This window comes from Borostomias antarcticus, assembly GCF_949987555.1.
Source record: "Borostomias antarcticus genome assembly, chromosome: 13".
Classification (NCBI taxonomy): Eukaryota; Metazoa; Chordata; class Actinopteri; order Stomiiformes; family Stomiidae; genus Borostomias; species Borostomias antarcticus.
In genome coordinates, this window is record NC_140246.1 from 3,432,570 (window position 1) to 3,459,887 (window position 27,318).

The following is a 27,318-nucleotide window of genomic DNA, read 5'->3' on the forward strand; positions in this document are numbered from 1 at the left end:
TATCTAAGAGCGTCTCTCTGTGGAGGATTAAAGGCCTAGTTCAAAGATTACCTCATGTTTAGGATATGCTTTTCTTTCTCTTTTCTCCTTTTGTAGACCGCAAACCATGAGATAATGTGATTGTACAAACAGCGCAGCCCGAAGACGTCGACATGAAGAGAACGCGACAGCCCCAAAGTCCTACCTCTTCTTTTTCTTCTTCTCTCTCTTCTTGAGTTTCTCCAAGTCCTTCTTGGCCAGCTCAATGACATCGTTGGCCTCCCTCTCGGGCGCCAGGGCGAAGGGGGCGGGGCTTCCGTAATGAGAGGAGCGCGTGGAGGCGCGGGATAGGTTCTTGCGGAGGCCCTCGTTCATAGCCTCGCTCTCCAACAGCTTGGCTCTGGGGGGGCAATGGAGACGACGACAGCAAAACAAACAAACAAACAAACACGTCAACATACGGTACTGCTGTGAGTCAGGGCAGCCACATCGGCCGCCATGCTGTTTCTAGAGGAACCCCTAACTGTATGTACAGTAGGAGCCCTGTCTCCGTACCTGAGCTCCTCAATCTCCTTGATGTAGTTCTGGATCATGTTCCCGATCTCCTCGTTCCCCTCACCTGGAAACATAAGCGTCACTTCCTGCTTCAACATTCTGGCACCGCGCGTGACGGAATAATATAAGGCCCAGCCTGTCCTGTTCCCCGGTCCACTTACCCGCCCTGGCCAGGGCCTGGTTGACCTGGTCAGACAGCAGCTGGGTGAGCCGGGCCCTCTGGCCATCGATGGTCTCCTGCATGGCCTTCACTCTGACCCGGAGGTTGTTGTTGTCGGTCTGGAGCATGGAGTTCTCGTGGACCAGGTCGTTGACGCCCTCCATGCCGTCCTCGCCCACCATGCGCTTGCCCTGCTCAAGACAGACCGTGGGGGGAGTCAGACCCGGGGGGAGTCAGGGAGGGGGGGGGTCAGACCCGCGGGGAGTCCTCCTCAGTTAACTAACTTTGGTTTCACCTATCGAAGGTCTAGTCACACCGTCCATCCCTCCCTCGCTCGCTCGCTCCCTCAGCCTCGTGAGACCATGCTGATCTCGCCAGCTCATATTCGGTTTCTTTCCTCAGCTCAGTCTGGACTTCCAGCTATCTCGAACGATTATTCCCCGATTACGTTGTGACCGGGCCAATCGGGGACTGTGTCTGGACTGCTATTATGCCTCCCCAGTAGAACGTAGCCCCTGATTGGCTCACGTTGTTGATACGTGAAAATGAAATACAGGCTGCTGGCAAAACAGTCTCCCGAAGCAACGAGCAGTAATGCTAACGTTAGGAGAATAAACACAGACATAAGTGCGGTTATTGCAGAAATAGACTCAATAATAACAATTAAACAAGAACAAGAGTATGCATGGAGTTTCTCAGAAGAAAAGACGTTGTTGCCGTTCTTCCCACTGGATTTGGCAAAGGTTTTGTCACGCTGATTGGCTGAAGGAGTTAGTCTGTCAAGGCGAGTACTCCCACTCACAACAATCGTTCGAGACAGGGGGGGAAAGGCTAGCCTGAGCCGCGGAGAGAACCAGAACGTGAGCTTGCTAGATCGGGCCGGTCTCACCGGGCGAACCCCCTCCTTCCTCTCCTAAAGAAGTGAAACCACATCACACCGGTGCTGGCTTCTTGTCTTTGTCTTGTCTTTAAGGCACTGAATGGCCTGGCCCCTCAGTACCTAGCCGAACTTTTCCATGTTCGCACCCCAGCTAGAGTAGGCTACTGAGGACATCAAATGAGCTCCAACTGGACGTCCCAAGGTCTAGGCTCAGGACTAAAGGCGACCGAGCTTTTGCAGTGGCTGCCCCGAAGCTGTGGAACAGTCTGCCGCCACAAATTGGGTCTGCCCAGACCCTAGACATGTTTAAATCACAGCTTAAGACTCACCTGTTTTCACTGGCTTTCTGAGGCTAGTTAAGCCATACATCCCTGGCCCTGGTATGACTGTGTAGTTTTAAACGGTGCACATTTATATTCAGTATTATTTGTATGTATTGTCTGTTTTTATTTTATTTGTATATACCGTAAAGCACTTTGGTGCAACTTTGGTCGATTTTAAATGTGCTATATAAAAAAAGTTGACCTTGACCTTCCTCCTCTTACCGTCCTGTACTCCATCAGCTCCATCTGCAGCCGGGCCATCTCTGTCCGCAGGGCGCTGATCTGCTGGCTGGCCTTGTCCTGGTTCACCACCACCTTGTTCTTGATGTTTCTGGCCCGGTTGGCGTAGTTCAGAGTGCTCAGGGTCTCCATGAAGTCCCGGTCCGACGGGCTGATACACGCGATCATCACCGTTTGACTGGGGGACGGACAGACGCACGGATGGACAGAGAGCCGGACAGATTCAACTGATTAAAACGGGGCAAATTCATTTTTTTTCACAACTGTAGTTGACACCTATTATTTATCTATCGTACTAAGACGTCTTGTAGCGAGACACGTTAGAACACGAGGCGACTTGAGAGATTCCTCAGTCTGAATACGAGTCGCGTCTCGAGGCGTGCGCTGCTGTGTCTCTGTGAGGTAGAGTTGACAGGAAGTGGGTCACACCTGTTTCCTCCTAGGGAGTCCTGGAGTAGACGGGTCAGTTTGGAGTCTCGGTAAGGCACGTGCGTCGACCTCTTACTCCGGTCTCCCAGAGCGCTGATCACGTTACCCAGGGCGAGCTACGGAGGGGAGGAGACAGAACAGAAAAGAAAGAAGAGTTGTTCAGAAGGAGGGAATTTAGAGACTGATGTGACCGCGTTGGAGGTTGTTACCGAGTCATTCATCCACTCCAACACAAAGATATCTGTGTTATTTCTTTAACCAGCAGGGGGCAGACTTGCTCCTACATCAGCCCCTAACTACCCTAAGCCAGGCAACAGGTGGATGACGAGTCACTGCTGTCATGGAGGAAGACCAGATATAACAGGCCATTACATAACTGTCCCTAAACCTCTAAACAGCCTTTCCACACTCATTTCATTGTGTACAGTCTTTATGTCCAGTCCAGTCTAGTCTAGTCTAGTCTAGTCTAGTCTAGTTCAGTCCAGTCCAGTCCAGTCCAGTCCAGTCCAGTCCAGTCCAGTCCAGTCCATTCTAGTCCAGTCTAGTCCAGTCCAGTCTAGTCTAGTCCAGTCTAGTCCATTCTAGTCCATTACATAACTCTCCCTAAACCTCTTAACAGCCTTTCCGCCCTCATTTCATTGTGTACAGTCTTTATGTCCAGTCCAGTCTAGTCCAGTTCAGTCCATTCTAGTCCAGTCCAGTCCAGTCCAGTCCAGTCCAGTCCAGTCCAGTCCAGTCCAACAGCATCGTGTAGGAGGACATCTCACCAGTCCACAGTTGATGGAGATGCCTTCTTTGGCCCGGTCCCCTGTCGCCCCGGTCCTCTTCAGCCTCTCGGAACCAGCCAGGTCCACGAAGTGGAACTTGGCCGTCAGCGTCTCAAACTCGTTCATGTCGGACGGTCCGTCGGCCAGCCGGTTGTCCGTCTCGTTGTCCTGGACGAGAGACGAAACCGCAAGAGGAGTAAAGCATCGATGCAAAACCGAACGGGATTAGGAAGGAGCATGACTTTGTGGAGTCAGTGCACAAAATGGACAGAAAGTACTTACATTACAATTAATAATTAACTAATTATTAATTAATAATTAACTTGACATTAATTCATTTTCACTTCCCCTTTTGTTCACTTTTGTTTCTGATTTAGTGTCTGTTTCAGCGCAGCCACAGCCACAGTAGTTGGCCGTGACAGAGTAATCGTCAACGTGGGCTGATGAAAGGGGTGGGGGAGGGGGGAGGGGGGCGGGTGGAGGGTGAGGTCATGCCCAGCTGGTGAGCCCCTCCCTGGGGGGCTGCGTCGTGTGGGAGGCTGTGGCCGCCTGGCTCTAGTTAAGCTCCAGAGACCTCCAGTAAGGGTTGGCACCAGCGGTGTGTGTGTGTGTGTGTGTGTTGGGGGGGAGGGAGCACGCTGCCTACGTTATCGGGGGCGCAGACGCGGACTTGGCACAGGTGGATGGTGAAGATGGCGTGGGAGCGCGAGCTCTGGACGTTCATCTGCGTGCTGGCCGTGGTGCGAGAGAGAGCACCCAGCTTCAAACACTGCAACATCTGTCAGAGGGGAGGGGGAGAGGGAGGGATGGACGGAGAGAGAGAGAGGTGGGAGGGAGAGAGAGAGAGAGGTGGGAGGGAGAGTGAGGAAGAAAGAGAGGTGGGAGGGAGAGTGAGGAAGAGAGAGGTGGGAGGGAGAGTGAGGAAGAGAGAGAGAGAGAGGTGGGAGGGAGAGTGAGAAAGAGAGAGAGAGAGAGGTGGGAGGGAGAGAAAGAGTGAGGGAGAGAGGGAGGGATGGACAGAGTGAAAGAGAGGTGGGAGGGAGAGTGAGGAAGAGAGAGACAGAGAGGTGGGAGGGAGAGTGAGGAAGAGAGAGAGAGAGGTGGGAGGGAGAGTGAGGAAGAGAGAGAGGTGGGAGGGAGAGTGAGGAAGAGAGAGAGGTGGGAGGGAGAGTGAGGAAGAGAGAGAGGTGGGAGGGAGAGTGAGGAAGAGAGAGAGGTGGGAGGGAGAGTGAGGAAGAGAGAGAGAGAGAGGTGGGAGGGAGAGTGAGAAAGAGAGAGAGAGAGAGGTGGGAGGGAGAGAAAGAGTGAGGGAGAGAGGGAGGAATGGACAGAGTGAAAGAGAGGTGGGAGGGAGAGTGAGGAAGAGAGAGACAAAGAGGTGGGAGGGAGAGAAAGAGGGAGGGAGAGAGGGAGGGATGGCCAGAGAGAGAGAGAGAGAGGTGGGAGGGAGGGAAAGAGGGAGGGAGAGAGAGAGTGTTTCGAAAGGCTGTGAGAAAATGTACAGTATGTTTGCAGTGTTGATAAACATGTTTTGGATACAAGCCACTATATCATTTAAGCCAAAACGGCAAGAAGAAAAATACACACAACCTGAGCTAGTGAGTCTAATATGACACTGATCTGCATCTTTCAAATCAACATTTATTTCTACATTTATTTTCTCTGTGCAGACTAGTCCATTTAAGAGCAGATTCTTGATCATGAACCATAATGAGTATCAGCCGGGACTAGTTTCCTGGACAGAGCGTTTGGTGGGCCGGTACTGAGCCTAGCCCGGTCCTAGACCCGGTTTCCGGTTCCGACCTCGGCCTCGGAGGTGACGGTGCGCGTGGTGACCCCCACGGTGTAGATCCCTCCGTTGGCGTCCTCGTGGATCTTGATGTTGGACCTCTGCTTCCTGGCCTCCATGTCTCTGGTGGTGTCAAACAGGTCCAGAACCTCCTCGTTGTAGAGCTGGGGGGGTTGGAGGGGGAGGGGGCATCAATCAAGACGAGAATTAAACCAATGAACCAAAGATGGTCAGAAACCGGTCAATACTGATGTAGCGTTTCGCTTAACTCATGTTTGCCAATAGTGCGAGCTCACTAATAACACTCTAATGCTGTGTTCACACCGGGCGCGGCGAGAAAATGACGGGATCCGCCGCAGAAAGTTCCAAAAATTGAACTTTTGCGAATGTCGAATCCTGGCCGCCACGCCGCCGAGTTCTGCGATTCGCCCCGCCCGTGCCGCCCGCCGCCCAGTTCGCGCGAATTGTATTGACTTTCTATGTAAACTCGCCGCGCCGCAGGAAAAATTTGCGCCCGGTGTGAACACATCATAAGATGAGCTAATCTCTCTCTAAGGTCTAATCTGTCTCGACCTCATGGGAATCGACCTCATGGGAATAAGAACCACAGCGTCCATGCGCTACCCCTGACCCGAAAGCTATTGCCCGGCTGACCGCGAGGTACGTCCGGCGTCCCGCCAAATCGGTCAAGTCGAGCGGGAACGCGGACCGAGCCGTCTCTCACGCGGCCCCTCGTGGACCGAGAGTCGTCTCGCCGCCGCGTACCTCCAGGAACTGGGCGTTGATCTTGAACTCGGGGAGGGGCCTGCCCTGCTCCGCCGCCGCCCGGCGCCGCGCCTCGATGCCCCTGTACAGGTGGCTGACGGCCCGCGGGATGATGCCCAGCTCCTCCTCGCCGATGCTCACGTCGAACCCCGTGCCCATGGTGTAGGTCTTTCCCGAGCCGGTCTACAGGGAGGGGGGGGGGGGGGAGGGGTGGAGAGGGGGGGTGGATAAAAGATTTCGTTATTATCTCTCGACATACTGTACCTCCGCATGGGGAGAGAAGTGGGCAACGAGAGGGTGTGAGGCCCCGCCTCCCGATGTATGCGAGCTGCGCTCTGGGGTTGGGGGTATGGGGGGGGGGGAGGGGGGCGGGGTCTCCTCTGTTGTCATGCTGACCACCGGAGGAATGCGACGCCGGGCCCATAATCCCACATCACCCCCCCCTCCCTCTGCTCCCTGCCGGACCCCCTGAAAGAGACCCTGACAGGAGTGTGTGTGTGTGTGTGTGTGTGTGTGTGCGTGTGTGTGTGTAACCCACTGAACCACCTAAAAAGGTCTCTGACAGGAGAGACAAGCGAGGGACTGAGAACAATGTCGTGAGGGAGGGAGAGCGGTCGGAGCGGAGCGGAGAGCAGAGAGAGAGAGATTAAGAGGAGGAGGAGGAGGAGGAGGAGGAGGAGGAGGGGTGTAACGGCTCGTTGGCGCGGCTCCAACGGAGAACTCCGGAGGAGGGGGGGGGCGCCTGAAGAGAAGAACGAGGAGAGATCCTAAAAATACAACTGGGCCCTGGCTGAACGTGTTGACAATCGGCAGAGCTAATCTATCGAGCCAATAAAAACTCGGCGATGGGGCGCGTTGGAACATGCCTGTTCGCTCCGTGTTGGTTACATGGCGCTGTACTGTACGCGCTCCCTCTCACCCAATGGGAAACTGGCTCCGCCCCCACTTGGGAGCAGAAATTCGGAACCGGCTTTTTTACAGTGCTGTGTTGATATCTACGGCGCTATGTGGATTAAATACCTCACAACAATCAGTCAGGGTTAGGGTCGGGGTCATCCCAAGCATTCCTAGCGTGTTCTGCTCAAGGTGTGTGTGTGTGTGTGTGTGCGCGTGTGTGTTTCTGTGAAAGAAAGTGTATGTTTCTGTGTAAACAGGTATGCACGTGCGTGTCAGAGTGTAGATGTGTTTCTGTGAAAGCAAGTGTTTCTGTATAAACAGTCATGCATGTCTGTGTGTGTGTGTGTGTGTGTGTGTGTGTGTGTGTATGTGCGCGCGCATGCGTCTCTCTCTGACCTGTCCATAAGCGAAGATGGTGGCGTTGTATCCTTCGAAGCAGCCCTCGATGAGCTTCTCTGTGCAGTGCGTGTAGATGGCCTCCTGCTGGGAGTCCATGTCGAACATGTAGTCGTAGGTGAAGGACTTGTCTTTACCCAGAATCACCTGGGGCTCGCCGGGCATCACGTACGTGCAGATGTGACATCCCTCGATCTTCTCTCTCGCCAGCTGGGGACGGATCCTGAGAGAGAGAGAGAGAGAGAGAGAGAGAGAAAGAGAGTTTTGATACATTTGATTTTGTATCATTTTTGCTAATCGTCTCTTTATTGACCTATTTTATGACCTATTTTGCTTCTTCATTTATGTATTTATTTATTTTACATGTCATTTGATTAATTTGATTTTTTTTATATTTGTGTTAATTGTATCTTTATTGACCTATTTTATGACCTATTTATCTGTTAACTACTTACTGTAACTACTTAATTTTCTCCTGTCATTATTGAATTGTATTTTTCTTGACGCTTTGGCAATATTGTCCACCTGACATTCATGTCAATAAAGCATATTGAATTGAATTTAAATTGAATTGAGAGAGAGAGAGAGAGAAAGACAGAGAGAGAGAGAGACAGAGAGAAAGACAGAGAGAGAGAGACATAGAGAGACATACATTAGAGAGAGAGAGAGAGAGGGAGACATAGAGAGAGAGAGACAGAGAGAGAGACAGAGACAGAGAAAGAGGGACTATATAAACCGATAACCTGTGGCCCACATCCTCTTCCAGTCTTGTATTGCAAAACACTGTTAATCCATACATGACGATGCGCTACCTTCACGCATGCACAAACACAGACATGACGATGCGCTACCTTCACGCATGCACAAACACAGACATGACACTGCGCTACCTTCACGCATGCACAAACACAGACATGACGCTGCGCTACCTTCACGCATGCACAAACACAGACATGACGCTGCGCTACATTCACGCATGCACAAACACAGACATGACGCTGCGCTACCTTCACGCATGCACAAACACAGACATGACGATGCGCTACCTTCACGCATGCACAAACACAGACATGACGCTGCGCTACATTCACGCATGCACAAACACAGACATGACGCTGCGCTACCTTCACGCATGCACAAACACAGACATGACGCTGCGCTACCTTCACGCATGCACAAACACAGACATGACGCTGCGCTACCTTCACGCATGCACAAACATGACGATGCGCTACATTCACGCATGCACAAACACAGACATGCTCTTGACTTGTGGTATGTACTGTAGGATGAAGACATATCAGTGAAGGCGCAGACATACAGTATCAGTCAGTCTTTACGTACACTCCCCTGACTTGTTGACTGGTGGTATGCGGCTACGCGAGCCGTGCAGGTAGAGAACTGTACCAGACCTCGAGAAACATGCTCCGCCCGCACCCATAGCCCCTGACAACCCCCCATCACAACCGGCTCGCCTGTTAGGAGAGAGCCCCTGACAACCCCCCATCACAACCGGCTCGCCTGTTAGGAGAGAGCCCCTGACAACCCCCCATCACAACCGGCTCGCCTGTTAGGAGAGAGCCCCTGACAACCCCCCATCACAACCGGCTCGCCTGTTAGGAGAGAGCCCCTGACAACCCCCCATCACAACCGGCTCGCCTGTCAGGAGAGAGCCCCTGACAACCCCCCATCACAACCGGCTCGCCTGTTAGGAGAGAGCCCCTGACACTCCGCCCTCCTGCCAGCTAGAAGCAGTTCCTGATCTGATTTTTCCCGTTGACTTTTGGTAGTACTGAACTCAGAGTATACTGTTTGTTTGTCTGGACTTGGGTGTGTAAGAGTAAGTGTGTGTGTGTGTGTGTGTGTGCGTGTGTGTGTGTGTGGGGGGGGAGGTTGCGTGCCTGCCTGCTGCCAACACACTCTCTCAGTAGCCACACATACAGTATACAGAGCCCTCAGTGTTCACTGCTCTGTAGAGAGAGGAGGAGAGAGGGAGAGAGGAAGAGAAGAGAGAGAGAGAGAGAGAAAGAGAGAGAGAGGGGAAGCTCTACAAACACACTAGGTAAACAGTCACGCTCTGACTTTCATTAACATGTTGCTCCGTTCGGCTCATTCAAAATAAGCACCGTCAAATGACATCTACTCCCCCCCCCCCCCCCCACCCCCCACCCTGGGCTCCGCGACCCCTCGTTCCCGTCGTTTTTCAGGTCACCCCTAAACTCAGCATCCCTCTCTGCCTCTGCCTGCTCTCTGAGAGAGAGGGCACATTGAGAGGACCTCTGTAGGGTAACAAAGAAGTAATAAAGTACAGATACTCCCAGGGCTCTATCATTGTGTGTGTGTGTGTGTGTGTGTGTGTGTGTGTGTGTGTGTGTGTGTGTGTGTGTGTGTTACAGTGATGCTATTGTGCCCCGCGTGACATCAGATCCCAGCTATCAAGCATCATCCTCTCTGGGATTGCAAACCTGAATGAGGAGAAAAGGGGGACAGAGAGAGGGAGGGAGGGACGGCGGATGAGAGGAGAGATGGAAGAGAGGAGAGAGAGCATTAGCGGTAACACTACACCTCCGGTACCTGGCGCGGGTCGTCCCTCGACTGAGATGTACGGTTGAGAATCGCTGCGGAGGTAAGCGGTACGCCCCCTAAGAGTGATGATGATGTAAGACTAACAGACAAACACTTATCCAGTGTGTGTGTGTGTGTGTGTGTGTGTGTGTGTGTGTGTGTCCAGGTAAGGCCTCAACATCCCCTGTCTCCCAAACAGAAAGAGAGAGAGAGACACAGACTGAGAGAGAGAGAGAGAGAGAGAGAGAGAGAGAGAGAGATAGAGACAGAGAGAGACAGAGAGACAGAGAGAGAGAGACAGAGAGAGAGAGAGAGAGAGACAGAGAGACAGAGAGAGAGAGACAGAGAGAGAGAGAGAGAGAGACAGAGACAGAGACAGAGACAGAGAGAGAGAGAGAGAGAGAGAGACAGAGAGAGAGAGAGAGAGAGACAGAGAGAGAGAGAGAGAGAGAGAGAGACAGAGAGACAGAGAGAGAGAGAGAGAGAGAGAGACAGAGACAGAGAGAGAGACAGAGACAGAGAGACAGAGAGAGAGAGACAGAGAGAGAGAGAGGTGTGTACTCTAAAGAGAAAGACGAGAGTGAATCACTGATCCTGAGGAGGTTGGGTGGTTGGTTGTTATTCTCTGTGTGCGTGAGTAGTGAGCAGGGTGAGTAGTGAGCAGGGTGAGTACAGTAGTGAGCAGGGTGAGTACAGTAGTGAGCAGGGTGAGTAGTGAGCAGGGTGAGTACAGTAGTGAGCAGGGTGAGTACAGTAGTGAGCAGGGTGAGTACAGTAGTGAGCAGGGTGAGTAGTGAGCAGGGTGAGTAGTGAACAGGGTGAGTACAGTAGTGAGCAGGGTGAGTAGTGAGCAGGGTGAGTACAGTAGTGAGCAGGGTGAGTACAGTAGTGAGCAGGGTGAGTAGTGAGCAGGGTGAGTAGTGAGCAGGGTGAGTACAGTAGTGAGCAGGGTGAGTACAGTAGTGAGCAGGGTGAGTAGTGAGCAGGGTGAGTACAGTAGTGAGCAGGGTGAGTACAGTAGTGAGCAGGGTGAGTAGTGAACAGGGTGAGTACAGTAGTGAGCAGGGTGAGTAGTGAGCAGGGTGAGTACAGTAGTGAGCAGGGTGAGTACAGTAGTGAGCAGGGTGAGTAGTGAGCAGGGTGAGTACAGTAGTGAGCAGGGTGAGTACAGTAGTGAGCAGGGTGAGTAGTGAGCAGGGTGAGTACAGTAGTGAGCAGGGTGAGTAGGGTGAGTACAGTAGTGAGCAGGGTGAGTACAGTAGTGAGCAGGGTGAGTACAGTAGTGAGCAGGGTGAGTAGTGAGCAGGGTGAGTACAGTAGTGAGCAGGGTGAGTACAGTAGTGAGCAGGGTGAGTACAGTAGTGAGCAGGGTGAGTACAGTAGTGAGCAGGGTGTAGTTGACTGACAGGTTTCAGATTTCCCTCTGGCTCAAATCAAAACAGGGCGTGAATGAGGGCCGGTCTCATACTGGCGCTCATCTCTGTGTTTAAACTGTAGCTCACTGATCCAGGTCCTCTACCCGCTCCCACTGGGGGGGTTGTGAGGGGATTGAGCCCGGAAATGTAACCCTCTTCCTGCGTGCTCAGCCCTCAGCCCAACCTGAACACGCAAAACCAAACCCCTCGATCCTGAGCCCAGCCTGAACACCGGGCCCTAACCGCTCAGCTCAACCTGAACACACGGACATTTACCACTCGGCGCAACCTGAACACACAGACCCTGTGAACCCTTCAGCCCAACCTGAACACAGAGACCCAAACCACTCAGCCCAGCCTGAACACACAGACCCTCAACCCTCAGCCCAGCCTGAACACACAGACCCTCAACCCTCAGGCCAGCCTGAACACACAGACCCTCAACCCTCAGCCCGGCCTGAACACACAGACCCTCAACCCTCAGCCCAACCTGAACACACAGACCCTCAACCCTCAGCCCAACCTGAACACACTTACCCTCAACCCTCAGTCCAGCCTGAACACACAGACCCTCAACCCTCAGCCCAACCTGAACACACAGACCCTGTTAACCCTTCAGCCCAACCTGAACACACAGACCCTCAACCTCTCAGGCCAGCCTGAACACACAGACCCTCAACCCTCAGGCCAGCCTGAACACACAGACCCTCAACCCTCAGGCCAGCCTGAACACACAGACCCTCAACCTCTCAGGCCAGCCTGAACACACAGACCCTCAACCCTCAGGCCAGCCTGAACACACAGACCCTCAACCCTCAGGCCAGCCTGAACACACAGACCCACACTCGTAAGTCCAACCTGAACAGCTTCGCTACTCAGAAACTGAGGGCGCACTGAGAAACTCTCTGTGATAAAAGCACTGTGACCTGATCTACTGTGACAGCCCAGTCACCCCCTGAGCTGCCCCCTGGGAGAGCACAGAGCTTACAGGGGGGGTGGAGGGTAATCGGGGGGGGGGGCAGATGTGTGAAGGGGAGGGGTGTATGGGTCAGAGAGGTGGGGAATAGGTCACTGAGCTCCCCTATGAGATGAAAGACAGAGGCTCTCTCTCTCTCTCTCTCTCACACACACACACACACACACACACACACACTGAAACATGCATGTGCGTAAGCAGCGTACACACATTGACACACGCGCACGGCCACCTGTGCACAGCACACGCAAGCGCGCGTACACACACACACACAAACCCTCCCTATGTGACAGGTCTTGTTAGTACTAATGCAGCCGGCCTCATTACAGCGATTGCAGTGACAGCCAGGAGCTGAGAGGAGCCCCCCCCCCCCCCCCCTCCCAACAGAGCCCCCCCCCCCCCCCCTCCCAACAGAGCCCCCCCAACAGAGCCCCCCCCGAGCAGAGCCCCCCCCCCCCCCCCCCAACAGAGCCCCCTCCAGCAGAACCCCCTCCAACTCTCCCTCAATCAGAAACGACTCACACTGTAGGTAAGCATTCAAGGAATGTTGGCTGTTTCCCAGAGTTCTATGGCACAATGTCAGGTTCGATTACGGAACGGGATTCTGTAAGCAGCAGAATGCTTGAGCAATAGGCAAACAACCCTGGCCTCCTAATCTCTGGACACTATAGAGTTCAGAGGCAATGACTGAGAGAGCCTCTGGGTTAGACAGTTATCTGGTGCACTCAGGCTGTCCCCTGCACACACACACACACACACACAAACACGCACGCGCACACACACACGTACACAGTCCCACCGTCAGTCGGTTCAAAGGGCTGCTGCAGTGTCTGCACCACAATCACATTTCACGCCAGTCTAATCTCTTCCTGACCAAACACACTTCAGAGGGCTGCTCTGTCCGACGTTTGGCCTCTGGTCTCTCTAGTCTGATCTCTCTTTAGCCCCCGGGGCTGGTCTCTAGCAGAGGGGCTGCTGGGAGATGCGGAGCAGGTATTGATCACCTGATAAAAGATCAGGATTGACTTGCAATTCGTTTTAATACTAGACCTTCATCAGACGAATAGTAGACAAAGCCGATCAAACAAAGTACCGATCTAGTACCGATCTAAATGGTAAATGGACTGCACTTATATAGCGCTTTTCCACCTTAGCGGCAATCAAAGCGCTTTACAATGGCCTCTCATTCACCCATTCACACACACATTCACACACCAATGGCGGTAGCTGCCATTCAAGGTGCTAACCTGCTCATTGGGAGCAATTTGGGGTTAGGTGTCTTGCTCAAGGACACTTCAACATGTGGACAGTCGGAGCTGGGATTCGAACCACTGAACGACCCACTCTACCAACTGAGCTACAGCCGCCCCGATTTGATCTAGGGGAATCTTTTTGCTACTTTTGATCCATTCACCCCTCTCCTACACACCTGCCTTTTCAAACAGATGTGTTAGATATTCTCTTGTATTGATCACCTGCTGAGAACACCTGCTGATCAATGCTAGGGTCAGTCCTACTAAGAGGCTGATATCGTGGTGTTTGAGACGCATCACCAAATCCAGTCAGACCAGACGACAGATTCTGGTAAAGAGACGTGATTCAGCTTCTTCGTCATCATCATCATCATCATTAGTCCACAGACTCGTCACCAAAGTCAGGGACCTGGAAATGATCCCCCCCCTTTACCGTGCAAGTGGATCCTCGACTTCCTGACAGGCTGACCCCAGGCTTCCTGACAGGCTGACCCCACACATCATCCTCCCTTACCCTTAACACTGATTTGAACATCATTTGTATTTAGCTATATATATTTAGCTTTTATCGCTTTTTTTTTTTTTTTAAACACATTGCTTAGCGTGTGCACAATCTAGGAGCTAACGGAAAAAACGTTCCACTGCTCTTACTGATGTGACTAATAAACCCGATTCTGCCATGACTCACTGAGCCCTGAGAGAAAACATGGCCGACCCGACATCATCCTCCCGTCCTCATCTTCAGCCAATCACGCTGAGAGACGACGCTGACCTCATCCTCTCCTCCCTCGTTTTAGCCAATCACGCCGAGACAAGGTGCTGACCTCATCCTCTTCCTCAGCCAATCACACTGCTCCCCAGACAGCAGGTCATCACTCTCCATCCTAATAACAGGCCACAAATAGACCGACACTGCGCCTCTGCCTTCATCTAATCATCCGTCCCTCGTCTCCCCGCTAAACCAATACCAGCACCACGGACTCTAACGAGTCATCTAACGAGTCATCCATCAGAACCCCACAGCCGAGCGTCTGGACCCGCAGAGGAGGAGAAGGACGAGCAGCGGTCAGGCCCGGCGGAAGGCGATTGGCCGCCCTAGGCAAAATAACCACAATGCGCCCCCGACAAGTTCTTGGGGGGGGGGGGGGGTGCTAGCGGACAATTTCGATTGTCGGGAGATGTGTTGAGTGGGGGGGGGGCGGGCGGTGCTAGAGGAGATTTGTGCGCCCCTAGTGCCTCGGCGCCCTGGTACCAGGCCACGGGCAGTCCTCAATCAAACGGGTTCCCCTCTAGCTCCACAGCTGTCCTTGGAGACCGTTAGATACCCAAATCTTACAGAGAGGGCAGAGCAAGACACGAGGAGAACGTTCTGGGACAAACCGACGGAGCCTGATCCCTATCGTGGTCAGTAGTCGGTGACCGTGTCCTTGGCGTCTCCTGGTCTGTGGAGCGGCGTGGTTCAGAGCCGGGGGGGGCGGAGTCTCGCACCTCACTGGGGGTCAGGGGTTAACACCTGGATAAGTACCTGAGGAATTCTGGGTCCCGTGGGGGTTGTAATGACCTGGCATCCTCCTGACTCCCCAGGGTGCTCTCCTCCTCCTGACTCCCCAGGGGTCTCTCCTCCTCCTGACTCCCCAGGGGTCTCTCCTAGGGCTGTATATCATCTTGGATTTCGCGATACGATACGCATCACGATACACAGGTCACGATTCGATACGTATCACGATACAGAGGTCACGATACAATACGATACGATACGTATTGCGATACACACATCATTTACTGAAAGATTTTAAGTGTTTAAGACTGAAAACTGAATGGCTCAAATGCACTATATAGATAACTCAAACTCAATGAATGGACAGAGAGCTAGCTAATAAATATTTTACATTTGATATCCATGCTTTTTAAACTGTCAACATTGTAGTATTTATGGTTTTTCAAAATTATTTATATGTATGCTTTTTTAACTTAATATTGTAGAATATGCTTTTTAAACTGGATTAAAAAATTAAAAAAAAAAAAAAAAAAAAAAAAATTTTTTACAGCGCCCGGCTGTATCGATACTCCGGGCTGAAAGATCGATACAGTATCGCGAGACTACGTACCGCGATGCATCGTTGTATCGATACAATCCTACAGCCCTAGTCTCTCCTCCTCCTGACTCCCCAGGGGTCTCTCCTCCTCCTGACGCCCCAGGGTGCTCTCCTCCTGACTCCCCAGGGGTCTCTCCTCCTGACTCCCCAGGGGTCTCTCCTCCTCCTGACTCCCCAGGGGTCTCTCCTCCTCCTGACTCCCCAGGGGTCTCTCCTCCTCACTCCCCAGGGGTCTCCCCTCCTGACTCCCCAGGGTGCTCTCCTCCTCCTGACTCCCCAGGGGTCTCTCCTCCTGACTCCCCAGGGTGCTCTCCTCCTGACTCCCCAGGGGTCTCTCCTCCTCCTGACTCCCCAGGGGTCTCTCCTCCCGACTCCCCAGGGGTCTCTCCTCCTCCTGACTCCCCAGGGGTCTCTCCTCCTCCTGACTCCCCAGGGGTCTCTCCTCCTCCTGACTCCCCAGGGTGCTCATCCTCCTGACTCCCCAGGGGTCTCTCCTCCTGACTCCCCAGGGGTCTCTCCTCCTCCTGACTCCCCAGGGGTCTCTCCTCCTCCTGACTCCCCAGGGGTCTCTCCTCCTCCTGACTCCCCAGGGGTCTCTCCTCCTCCTGACTCCCCAGGGGTCTCTCCTCCTCCTGACTCCCCAGGGGTCTCTCCTCCTCCTGACTCCCCAGGGGTCTCTCCTCCTCCTGACTCCCCAGGGGTCTCTCCTCCTCCTGACTCCCCAGGGGTCTCTCCTCCTGACTCCCCAGGGGTCTCTCCTCCTGACTCCCCAGGGGTCTCCCCTCCTCCTGACTCCCCAGGGGTCTCTCCTCCTGACTCCCCAGGGGTCTCTCCTCCTGACTCCCCAGGGGTCTCTCCTCCTCCTGACTCCCCAGGGTGCTCTCCTCCTGACTCCCCAGGGGTCTCTCCTCCTCCTGACTCCCCAGGGGTCTCTCCTCCTCCTGACTCCCCAGGGGTCTCTCCTCCTCCTGACTCCCCAGGGGTCTCTCCTCCTGACTCCCCAGGGGTCTCTCCTCCTGACTCCCCAGGGGTCTCTCCTCCTGACTCCCCAGGGGTCTCTCCTCCTGACTCCCCAGGGGTCTCTCCTCCTGGGCCCGTGATGCTGATGTGGTCTGCCAGGGGTTTACGGAGACATCACTCTACCCGGCCTTCGCTGCACAGCGCGCACACACACACAGCGGTGCGTACTGATACACACACACACGGCAGTCACACACACACACACACACACAGCGGTGCGTACTGATACACACACACACGGCAGTCACACACACACACACACAGCGGTGCGTACTGATACACAGCAGTCACACACACACACACACACACACACACACACACACACACACACACATCAAGAACACTGGGGATAATGGGCTAGTCCAACTGGAAATGTGAGCAGGTTGATCAGCCTCGTTGCCCCACCCTCTACACGCCCATAACTGCCTATAGTAGATCACAACTTTGGCACGAAAAGTGTCTTACTCATCTTTCAGGGTCCATTTTGTGCGTAAGCAATCTTTATAAATTAGGCCCCTGGGCAGGAGTGGGCCAGGTCTGGCCTGGGTTAGAGTGGACCAGGTCTAATCTGGGTTAGAGTGGACCAGGTCTAGCCTGGGTTAGAGTGGACCAGGTCTAATCTGGGTAAGAGTGGACCAGGTCTAATCTGGGTTAGAGTGGACCAGGTCTAATCTGGGTTAGAGTGCACCAGGTCTAGCCTGGGTTAGAGTGCACCAGGTCTGGCCTGGGTTAGAGTGGACCAGGTCTGGCCTGGGTTAGAGTGGACCAGGTCTAATATGGGTTAGAGTGGACCAGGTCTAATATGGGTTAGAGTGGACCAGGTCTAGCCTGGGTTAGAGTGGACCAGGTCTAATCTGGGTTAGAGTGGACCAGGTCTAGCCTGGGTTAGAGTTGACCAGGTCTAGCCTGGGTTAGAGTGGACCAGGTCTGGCCTGGGTTAGAGTGGACCAAGTCTGGCCTAGGTTAGAGTGGACCAGGTCTATCCTGGGTTAGAGTGGACCAGGTCTGGCCTGGGCAAGAGTGGACCAGGTCTAATCTGGGTTAGAGTGCACCAGGTCTAGCCTGGGTTAGAGTGGACCAGGTCTAGCCTGGGTTAGAGTGGACCAGGTCTAATCTGGGTTAGAGTGCACCAGGTCTAGCCTGGGTTAGAGTGGACCAGATCTTGCCTGGGTTAGAGTTGACCAGGTCTTGCCTGGGTTAGAGTTGACCAGGTCTTGCCTGGGTTAGAGTGGACCAGGTCTGGCCTGGGTTAGAGTGGAACAGGTTTAGCCTGGGTTAGAGTGAACCGGGTCTGGCCTGGGTTAAATGCTGCCCCGGCTTCAGGAAGAGCACAGAATGAGGGAAGAGGAAAAAGAGAGAGACAGAGAGACAGAGAGAGAGAGAGAGAGAGAGAGGGAGAGAGAGAGAGAGAGAGAGAGAGGAAAAGCCAATCTCGGATGGGAGGACTTCAATATTCCACTGCAATCATCATGTCATGACAGGACGAGTGTGTGTGTGCGCGCATTTGTGTATGTGTGTGCGTGTGTGTGTGTATGTGTGTGCGCGTGTGTGTATGTGTGTGCGCCTGTGTGTGTGTGTGTGTGTGTGTATCAGCCTCTCGTTTTCCATTTCCCTCCGCCTTAACGACGGCCTCATCCACTACCTGTCATAGCGCTCGGTGTGTGTGTGTGTGATGAACAATACGCAACAGTGTGTGTGTGAAGAACAGTACGCAACAGTGTGTGTCTGACGAACACTACGCAACAGTGTGTGTGTGAAGAACAATACGCAACAGTGTGTGTGTGAGCTGGGCGGCTAGACATAAGAAACAGCACATTTCTGTCGCGACATGTCACGCGCTAATGACGCCATATTATATTGCACTGGCAGCGTTTCAGCGAAGACGCGCATAGCGGTTTGATTACGGTGAGCAGAGTCAGTACGCATGGCTGGTATCCCATGTGCAGCTGAGCTCAAGTATGGTCTCTCTATAGCAACAGTCTCTCCATTGTTCGTGTTGGAGTGAGGATCAGGAGGCCATTCATCTCCTGTAATTTCTCTCTTCAACGCACTCCAAGAAGCAGGTTCAAACAAGTACCTCCCCCGGGAGAGAGAGGAGACGGCCAAACTCTGCAATTTCTGACTACAATCAACGGCGAAGTGTGATCGAACCGATACCGATCCACACGTACGCGTACGTAGTCCAACCAAAGCTAGAAACGGTTGGAGGAAGAAATGCAACTTTTCCCTCAAATGTCGTCCTTCTCCCTAAACTTCGCTGTTCCCCACACACGCAAAACCGATGTGTGACGTCACTCTAGTTGCCAAGGCCACTTGTGTGATGTCACTCTAGTTGCCAAGGAGAAAAAGGAGAGTTCTGCCGACTCAGCGTTCTAGAATCCCCCTGTCCTCCTCCTCCCCCCCCCCCCCCCCCCCTAGCACGGCCTGTTCTCTGATGGGGTTCTGCTGCGTGGTCAGCGAGGCGTCCATTCAGGGGGTCGGCCCTCTGGGCGGGGGTCACTGCCCACCACCGCTCGGACTGCTTCCTGGGTCAGAGTTCACTGCGCAGCTTTGGGGGAGGGCAGGAAGCAGGGAACAGGGGGGGTCCCCTATGAGGACAAGGGACAGAGGGTGACACGCCCTCTCCCCCCCGCCGCCCCCCAGAAGCCTGTCGCCGTTGACAACCAGATGGAAACAATCTGTTGTGACAAGAGCGGTTGAATCCCATCCCGTGAGGGAACTCTTGACAAAATACCAGATACGACCTCTACGACTGCCGGGCACAGAACCATAGTCTACACGGGCCAGCTGCTGAGCAAACAGCCGTTAAAATGGATGTTTGACGCATCACAGTCAAGGTAATGAATGGAAATTGCCGGAAATAATCCGAGGGCCACATTCCCCTCTCTTGGCAGCGGGGTGAGGGAGGGGGGGGGGTGATACCAGCCAGCGGTCCTGCCGGGCCGGACCAGAGACACCGGGCTTGGGGGAGTCCCCTCGTCTCTTGTCCAGCACCCCCTGGCCGTGCAGTTTGGGTTGTGGTGTCCGGTAGCGAATGACCACAGAGCAAGGCGCTGTAATTTGTGGTTTAGGGGCCGTGTTGCGTTGATCTTGAGACCCCGCGGTGTGGTTCTGGACTGGGATCTGTCATGACATTGTTACTGTACGTAGTGCGCACTTTCCAGAGCCCCCCCCCCCCCCCCTCTCTCTCCCTCCCTCCCTCTCTCTCTCTCACCCTCCCTCCCTCTCTCTCTCCCTCCCTCTCTCCCTCCCTCCCTCCCTCTCTCTCTCTCCCTCCCTCCCTCCCTCTCTCTCTCTCTCCCTCCCTGTCTCTCTCTCTCTCTCTCTCCCTCCCTCTCTCTCTCTCCCTCTCTCTCTCTCCCTCTCCCTCTCTCTCTCTCCCTCTCCCCCTCTCTCTCTCTCTCTCTCTCCCTCTCTCCCTCTCTTTCTCTCTCTCTCCCTCCCTCCCTCCCTCCAGGCAGAATGTTTTTTTTTAAGCAGCTCAGCTGTGGTGTATACAGGGTGCATACAGGGTGTATACAGCACTCAGCGTCATGCCTATGTACTGTAAACGGAGAGCCTGAATGGGCGCGGCAGGGACACAAAGGCCAACACACACACACACACACACACACACACACACACACACACACACACACACACTACAGAATAATCAGCTATAATAGGTGCGACCAACCCAGAGACAGACAAAGAGCCTGGCGCAGGTGTGGGATCCGCCTACTGTAGGCCAGGGCGCAGTATAACTTCACCCCCGCCCGGCGAGATGCAGGTTTTTTAAAAGCTAACTGCGATACAGGAGCGGCCGTATCGCATGACGAGCGTCGGCAGATGGTTTACACGCCTTTGTGTCTCAGCTCACCAGGCCCAGCTCATGAATATTGACGAATGAAACACTATTACATTTTTCCTGTCGAGAGGCAGCAGGTGGCTTTTCAACGTAACCCACCCTGAGTTAGGGGGCAGTGGGAGGGCCCGGGCAAAGATGGACACTCGCTCCGACCAATAGGAGAGAAGACAGGGAGGGGAAAACAAGGCATTATGGGAGGTTGAGTGACAGAGCACTAGATGGATTGGGCTGACAATACAATAAGATACTGTTTGTATCTTACTGTAAAAATACAAGTCTGTGTTAGAAGACTCTGGAAGGTTTTGGCCAGTAACGACTGCATGAGTGCGGCTTTTGCCCCACAAGTGAATCGCGCTAATATCCAATCTCTCTCAAGCACAACGCTGTTCTCCTTTACACTTTAACTCCCAACCACCTGGAACCTGAACCGCCCCTAAGGGTTCGGCGTGGCTGCAGGCTTTGAAAAATTAATGCTTCACTTCAAGAGGATTGAGGAAAAGATCGCATCTTTACAGACTCCAGTGAGCATAGCTTTACGACGTAGACTTTTGTTGCGCAACCGCTCGACCCTTTCCAGGTCAAACTGAGCGGAAGCAGCCCTGTGGTTTCCGCGCCGACCCTCGTACAGAACAGGTGCACAGCAGCCCCTCGCTCCGGGGCGAGGCAGCGTCTGACTAGGAAGCGCTGGAGCGAGCGCAGCCTCCAATCAGACCAAACGGACACGCGATGAACAGCAACATGCCCATTTAACACATACACATCTATTCACAATAGGTCAAAGGTCACGGCGGAGAGTAGGTTTATTGTCAGTAGCCAGAACGGCGCCCTATCTCGCCCACCTCTCGGCAGTTCCTGTGTACGGCACACACACACACACACGCACACGCACACACACATGCACGCGCACGCGCACACACACACACACACACACCGCTGGCACTGGCTTAGTCCAAACAGATGGGCTGTTACATAAGCGCGCAGCTCTATATTAGTGCACCGAGTGCATCTGACCGAACGAACGATGATGCGTGTTACGCGATACAGCGCACGCTGACATTGTGCGGCGCGAGCGTGAGGCCGCGTGCGGAGCGGAGATCGGGAGCGTCCGCGGGACATCACATGGAAGGTGCGTCTTGCGAAACAGGAGAGCCTATGACCGCATGTGATGCGACCCCTGCGCCCGGGGTCGAGTCCCTCTCAGTGATGCATGACCACATTTGTTTATCTGCCGGTCCCGATACACTCAACACGGTATTTCATTACATTACGAATGGAAAATGTGTAAACGACAAATGCGTAGCGACATACAGTATACAATTACATGCTGTAATGCAGTAATCCTAAAGAATCACTTTCCTCAGTTAACAAATTACTTTGCGCTTCTGTGTTTTCCTTGTTCCTCCTTAAGTCCAACAGAACGGCATTAAGGTGATAATAGATTATAAAAGCCTCCTACTTTGAACGGGGGATGAAAATGACTCTGTGCTAACACGCAGCATTAGGCTAACAGGCAGAGACAGGCTCTGGATATAACAACAGTAATACTGATCACTAAACGCCTGCAGATACAACTGTCACTGTTCAAACTGTCGTTGAGAGCCTGTCAGCTGAAGTCTTTCAGGTGTACCCTACCTACGCTGATAATGTTGCCATGTTACGCCTCAGAAATAATTAGAGTGTTGCCATGGTATTTAAACATCATCACACTGAATGAATGGAGTGTGTGTGTGTGTGTGTTTGTGTGCGTATGTTTGTGTGTGTGTGTGTGCTTGTGTGTGTGTGTGTGTGTGTGTGTGTGTGTGTGTGTGTGTGTGTGTGTGTGTGTGTGAGGAACGTGTCTAAGAAGCCAGGCATACCCTCTGACTACTTCTATAAATCATTAAGGCTAATCTATCATGTTATATGACAGAATAATTTAAACGCCACCTCTAAGTAAGCTATTTCATGTTCAGTCTAGCCACATCGCCCTGGTTGGCAGACACATCGCTAAGCAGGAGGCACAGAGGCTGACATCACCAAGCAAGAACTCATCAGACAGAGATTAACGAGACATTCTAACCAGTCCAAGCAGAAAACAAGCTTGGACAAACATCTCTCAAACATAGGATATGGTACTGGATGCTGAGACCTAAGCCTGGTGTGTGTGTGTGTGTGTGTGTGTGTGTGTGTGTGTGTGTGTGTGTGTGTGTGTGTCTGTCTGCACGTGTGGATGTAACCTTCCTATGCTGTCTGTGGACTTGTCTCCGCTATGTCTATCTGATAACACGGCCTGCTGTTTGCTGATTCTTGTGTGTGTGAGGAGTGAGTGTACGGAAGTGTGTGCGTGCGTGCGTGTGTGTGTGTGTGTGCATAACGTGATAAGCAGATCTCTGGTCAGCGGACAGCTGATCCAGGCGCAGGTCAGGGTGGACCAGGGAGGGTTCCAGGCCTGCTGCGGACTGGATGGATACGATCAGCTTACTAACCCGGATTAGTGACCAGGCACTTTTACAGCAGGGCCACCAGGAACCATCTGACTAGGTCATGTGGGAGGTTACCCTCTCCCTATAGGCTGTGGCGGGGCATGTATCCATACTGACAGGACCTGATTGGGACATCTATCAGAGCCCCAATGGTTCAATACTCGAATGAAAATCCCATAATGCATCCCTTCTTTCCTCCCACCACTGAAGTCATTGTTGATGGGATGTGAGTTGATTGAGGAAAGTCGGCTACAGTCAGCTCACAGGGTACAAACCATCTCAACTCCCCCATGAGAGAAATGGACGGGAGGTCTGATTGGTTGATTGGCGACAAAAGAAGAGAATCAGCCGAGTGTGTACAGTACGAGGCTAGCCCGCAGTTCACAGGAAATGCTTTCTACCAGGACACAAAGGCAGGGATTCACACACCAACACACTCTTGTGTCTGCCTGGTCTGGACTGTGGACTGTTGTGTTGTTGTGTTAGGAGCTGACGTTGTTTACTTCCCAAATAGTCAACAGTCCAGTTGCTGTTTAAGTATTTGAGTATGTCATTCAACATTTAAATGTGAAATAATATAGTTAGTGACCTAATTATTACTAGAAAATTGAACGGTACTTTTAAAGGCCATCTATATGCATGAATAATATGACCTAGATTATTTAAAGAAAGACTAGGGTAGACTGTGTCAGGGGGAAATGCCTCTGAGAGAGAGAGAGAGAGAGAGAGAGAGAGAGAGAGAGACAGAGAGAGAAAGAGACAGAGACAGAGAGAGAGAGAGAAAGAGAGAGAGTGAGAGACAGAGACAGAGAGAGACAGAGACAGAGAGAGAGAGAGAGAGAAAGAGAGACAGAGAGAGAAAGAGAGAAAGAGAGACAGAGAGAGTGAGAGACAGAGACAGAGAGATACAGAGAGAGAAAGAGAGAGACAGAGAGAGAAAGAGAGAGAGACAGAGAGAAGTGAGAGACAGAGAGAGAGAGAGAGAGAGAGAGAAGGAGAGAGACACCATAAACCCAGCCTGTGGCCGAGCCCAGACGGTGGGTAGGCAAACACAGTGTTCTGGGTCAAAGTCTGCCTGCAGTAACCAGAGGAGGACCGGTCATCCAGGGAGAGGGAACCTGAGATGGACACAGCTTTGTCCCTCGCCTCTACGGCTCCTTCTCACATGACACTTGAAATGTACATCTCTGACAGACACACACACATACACACACATACACACACACAATGCACTCTCTCCTCTCTCTCTCTCTCACACGCACACACAAACAAACAAACAAACATACACACAATACTCCCTCTCTCTCCCACACACACACACACACACACACACACAGTCCCAACTGTACCACCGCCCCCTCCTGCTCCTCCTACAGGCTACTGTTCTATTGTATCATGCCAGTGTATTGATTAATCTATTGATTTGTTATAAATCACTGGACTCGTTCTTTTCTAGTAACACTGATAACACATTATGCAGGCGCTCCGAGTGAGGACACTAGACCTCGTCACAGTCTCGTGACTAGCCTAGTGACTATACATTTTCCACGAGGGGAACAGACAGACCAATAAAGGAAACTCAAAAAGGGGGCTCTTAATGCTGTTTCTGCAGTTGCTCATCTATATTAATACACAAATCCCTATCCTCCACATGTCTGCAGGCCAGAGACAGCAACCATCAACAAAGAGATAGCCACAGCTGCAAGAGGTTGTCAATCAATTTGAATGAATAAACAACAGGCCTATTAATTTGGCAACTATTGTGTTGGTTTTAGTAGGCCTAAAAATACATCGACTCTAGGAATTGAAAACAACGTATAGCGACACAGGAATGTTTATAATAACAGGTACATTGTCACGGAGAGGCGTGACCGTGAGCATCTTTCCGACGGAAGACTATTTCATAGCCTTCAACCTACCTCAAGGCAACTCGCACCGAACTCTCATCCTGTCCACTTGTCATGGTGCCGAAGGGTTCGTTAGGACTTCTGGTTGGTTATAAATAGCTTGATTTTCTTTTTCTTTATCGGCTTACAGACCGCGTCGTTCTCAGGCACTGAGCTTCTGCTCACCTAGCCTACTCTCCTTCAAAAAGAATGAACATTTTAAGACTGAGTTAAGGTTACTATGCTGGAATCCAGTATACTAATATCGAATTTTCGGTGAAAGTAGACTATGAGCTCCAAGATCACATCTTCAATGACACGGCTTTCCTCCCGGTTTGAGACGCGGCTGTTCGGGGACCGAGCGAGACCGACCCGCTGCGTGGGTCCGGAGAACACGCCGTCACGAAGCCACGCCTCCCGAGCTGTGGCCCACCAATCGGACAGACGGAAAATATCAACATGACCGATTACTTTGTTGCCTATATGCTCTCTGGACAAAAATAAAACAGATCCAATATTGGAAACACAATCTAGCGACCGTTTCAGATATTATTACACAATTGCATGTCTATGAGCTATGCAAAAGTGAAGAATGTAAAATATTAGGCCTACTTGTTCATGCAAAACAAAACAAAACAATCACCTAGGTTATTGTGCAAAATAGCATAGGTTTAGCACTAGCATCCAATTTGTACGTACCATATCATGATGTCTGATAACAATATGCACTGTGTGGCATGACATGACTCTAGCGACACCCTGTGGTCACCCAATGGAATCGCATATATGAATACCACCAACATGAATGGCAGCAAACGCACCTTGTTTTCCGTCCAGTAGATGGCGTAGGAGAGACACCTCGATCTATTGTTCAATTTCTCTCTGTAAACGAATTAGCTATAAAGGCCTTATGGAGGATGCAATACTCGCACTGAGGTCTCTGTTTGGTGGTCGCCTACAATAGTCTCGGTTCCAGACATACCGGTACTCATATTCTAAGGCGTATCACTCATTCTAACAACTGATGCTTCGTTCTAAAACATAGCCTTTAGCAATAGGCTACTGAGAATCAAAAAAGAATCAGTCAGTTAAGTGATACACCTCGGTGGTTGTATTGTATTATTTTATTTACAGGAAAATACATCTTCATTTTCCAAAGTAAAAGTTGTCATTAACCAAGCACACACAAACATGATTTTTTGAAACTATTTTAAAAAGACATACAGTATTTTGGATTCAGATGAGTTTAATGTCCTGCGTGACGCTGAAAATAACAATGGTATGAGATAACAGATCCAGCCAAGCAGACTGAGACCTCAGTCTCAGGGTAACAGCACGGTCTGTTATTCCAGCATTAAAAATGCAGGTGACAATAGAAGAAAAGAGTAAACAGCTCTTGTCCCAAAGACAGAATAGCGCGTCCAGCATTTTACAGTCGGTGGATCGGAGTCAGAATGAAGCATCCTGGTTTAAACAAAGCCCCAACTCACTTCCTACAAGTGAGGTTGCGTCTCTGTTTAATCAATGGAATGGGCATTCGTACAAATTAGGTCCCATTTAAAACCATTTTCTAATGCAATTACATATATTTTTTATTTTTTATTTTTGACTTACAAAAGATATGACAAAATAATCATATCAAAGTTAGGACATTGTGTTAGAGGGAGCATACTATCATAGTATCATCTTAAACTTGCTATTTCATGAGAATATCTTGAATTTGTAATTTTCTAACTTCATATTGCGGTTGTCAATGGATTTTAAGAACCACCAACTTCCAGTGTCACTTTCCAGACAATTTCAGCATGTAAGGGTTAGTTACACACACATGTAAGGGTACTGTACACACTTCCTGTCAACAGCGGTTGCCTTACATCAGACACATTCATTCTTCTTTTCTTGCTGCGCTTCAGGGAACTAACTTTCAAACTAAAACCCACCCATGTCCTCTTCAAGACACACTTAAGATATCTTCCATTAGGGACCCATAGGGGACCCACACATGGAACCTCAAAGAAGCTCCAGGCTTACAGCCTCGAAGTTGTCCTTACCACATTATTACAACGTTCTTGTTGTTATAAGCAGTAGATACATTATAGTTCCATCATAGGGCATGCTATTTCCTCCCAGAATGCATTGCTTTAGCAGCGGTTCGAGAAGAGACATAGTGGGTATACAGTACCTCAGAGGGATTGTAGGATCTCTCACGACTTCCATGCACAGAGAAAATCACCAGAGTACTATATAAGTACCATAGAAACAAAGTATACATTTCTAGTTACATATTTATAAGTTAACCCTAGTGTCTGTTCATTTCTGCTTTAAAGCAATTAGCTAGAGCCTTGGGGCTTGAAGGGACGGGGTGGGGGGGGGGGGGGGGGGGGGGGTATTATATATAGCAACATGTGTTCATATCCTGCAAATGCTGGTACTGATTTGTTTCAAGGCAACAGTAGACCAGAATCACGATAAAGGAATGACCCAATCAAATAACTCTGCATTACTATATGCGAACCAATTAGATCTCCAGATATTGGTGAGTGATTCTGTTCGCAGGCAGAGAAAACGGTGCTCTGGACTACAGCACTGTGACCCCAGCAGACCTGCAACACAGAACA

General features: G+C 51.7%; 1 protein-coding gene across 2 annotated transcripts in view; it reads right to left on the reverse strand.

Annotated features, from left to right (window-relative positions):
• The window catches only part of LOC311316688 (kinesin-like protein KIF21A), a 43,731-nt gene extending 18,706 nt beyond the window's left edge, over positions 1–25,025 (reverse strand). For both annotated transcript variants that reach the window (XM_084447614.1, XM_084447613.1), the window contains exons 1-11: positions 24,734–25,025; positions 7,181–7,403; positions 5,888–6,070; positions 5,137–5,286; positions 3,980–4,111; positions 3,334–3,501; positions 2,567–2,682; positions 2,120–2,315; positions 696–885; positions 535–598; positions 185–379 (exon numbers count right to left, since the gene is read on the reverse strand). In XM_084447614.1, the coding sequence (XP_084303740.1) occupies positions 185–379; positions 535–598; positions 696–885; positions 2,120–2,315; positions 2,567–2,682; positions 3,334–3,501; positions 3,980–4,111; positions 5,137–5,286; positions 5,888–6,070; positions 7,181–7,403; positions 24,734–24,777 (1,661 nt within the window). In that variant the 5' untranslated portion in view covers positions 24,778–25,025. The remainder of the gene's footprint in view (positions 1–184; positions 380–534; positions 599–695; positions 886–2,119; positions 2,316–2,566; positions 2,683–3,333; positions 3,502–3,979; positions 4,112–5,136; positions 5,287–5,887; positions 6,071–7,180; positions 7,404–24,733) is intronic.
• Between the last annotated feature and the right edge of the window lie 2,293 nt (positions 25,026–27,318).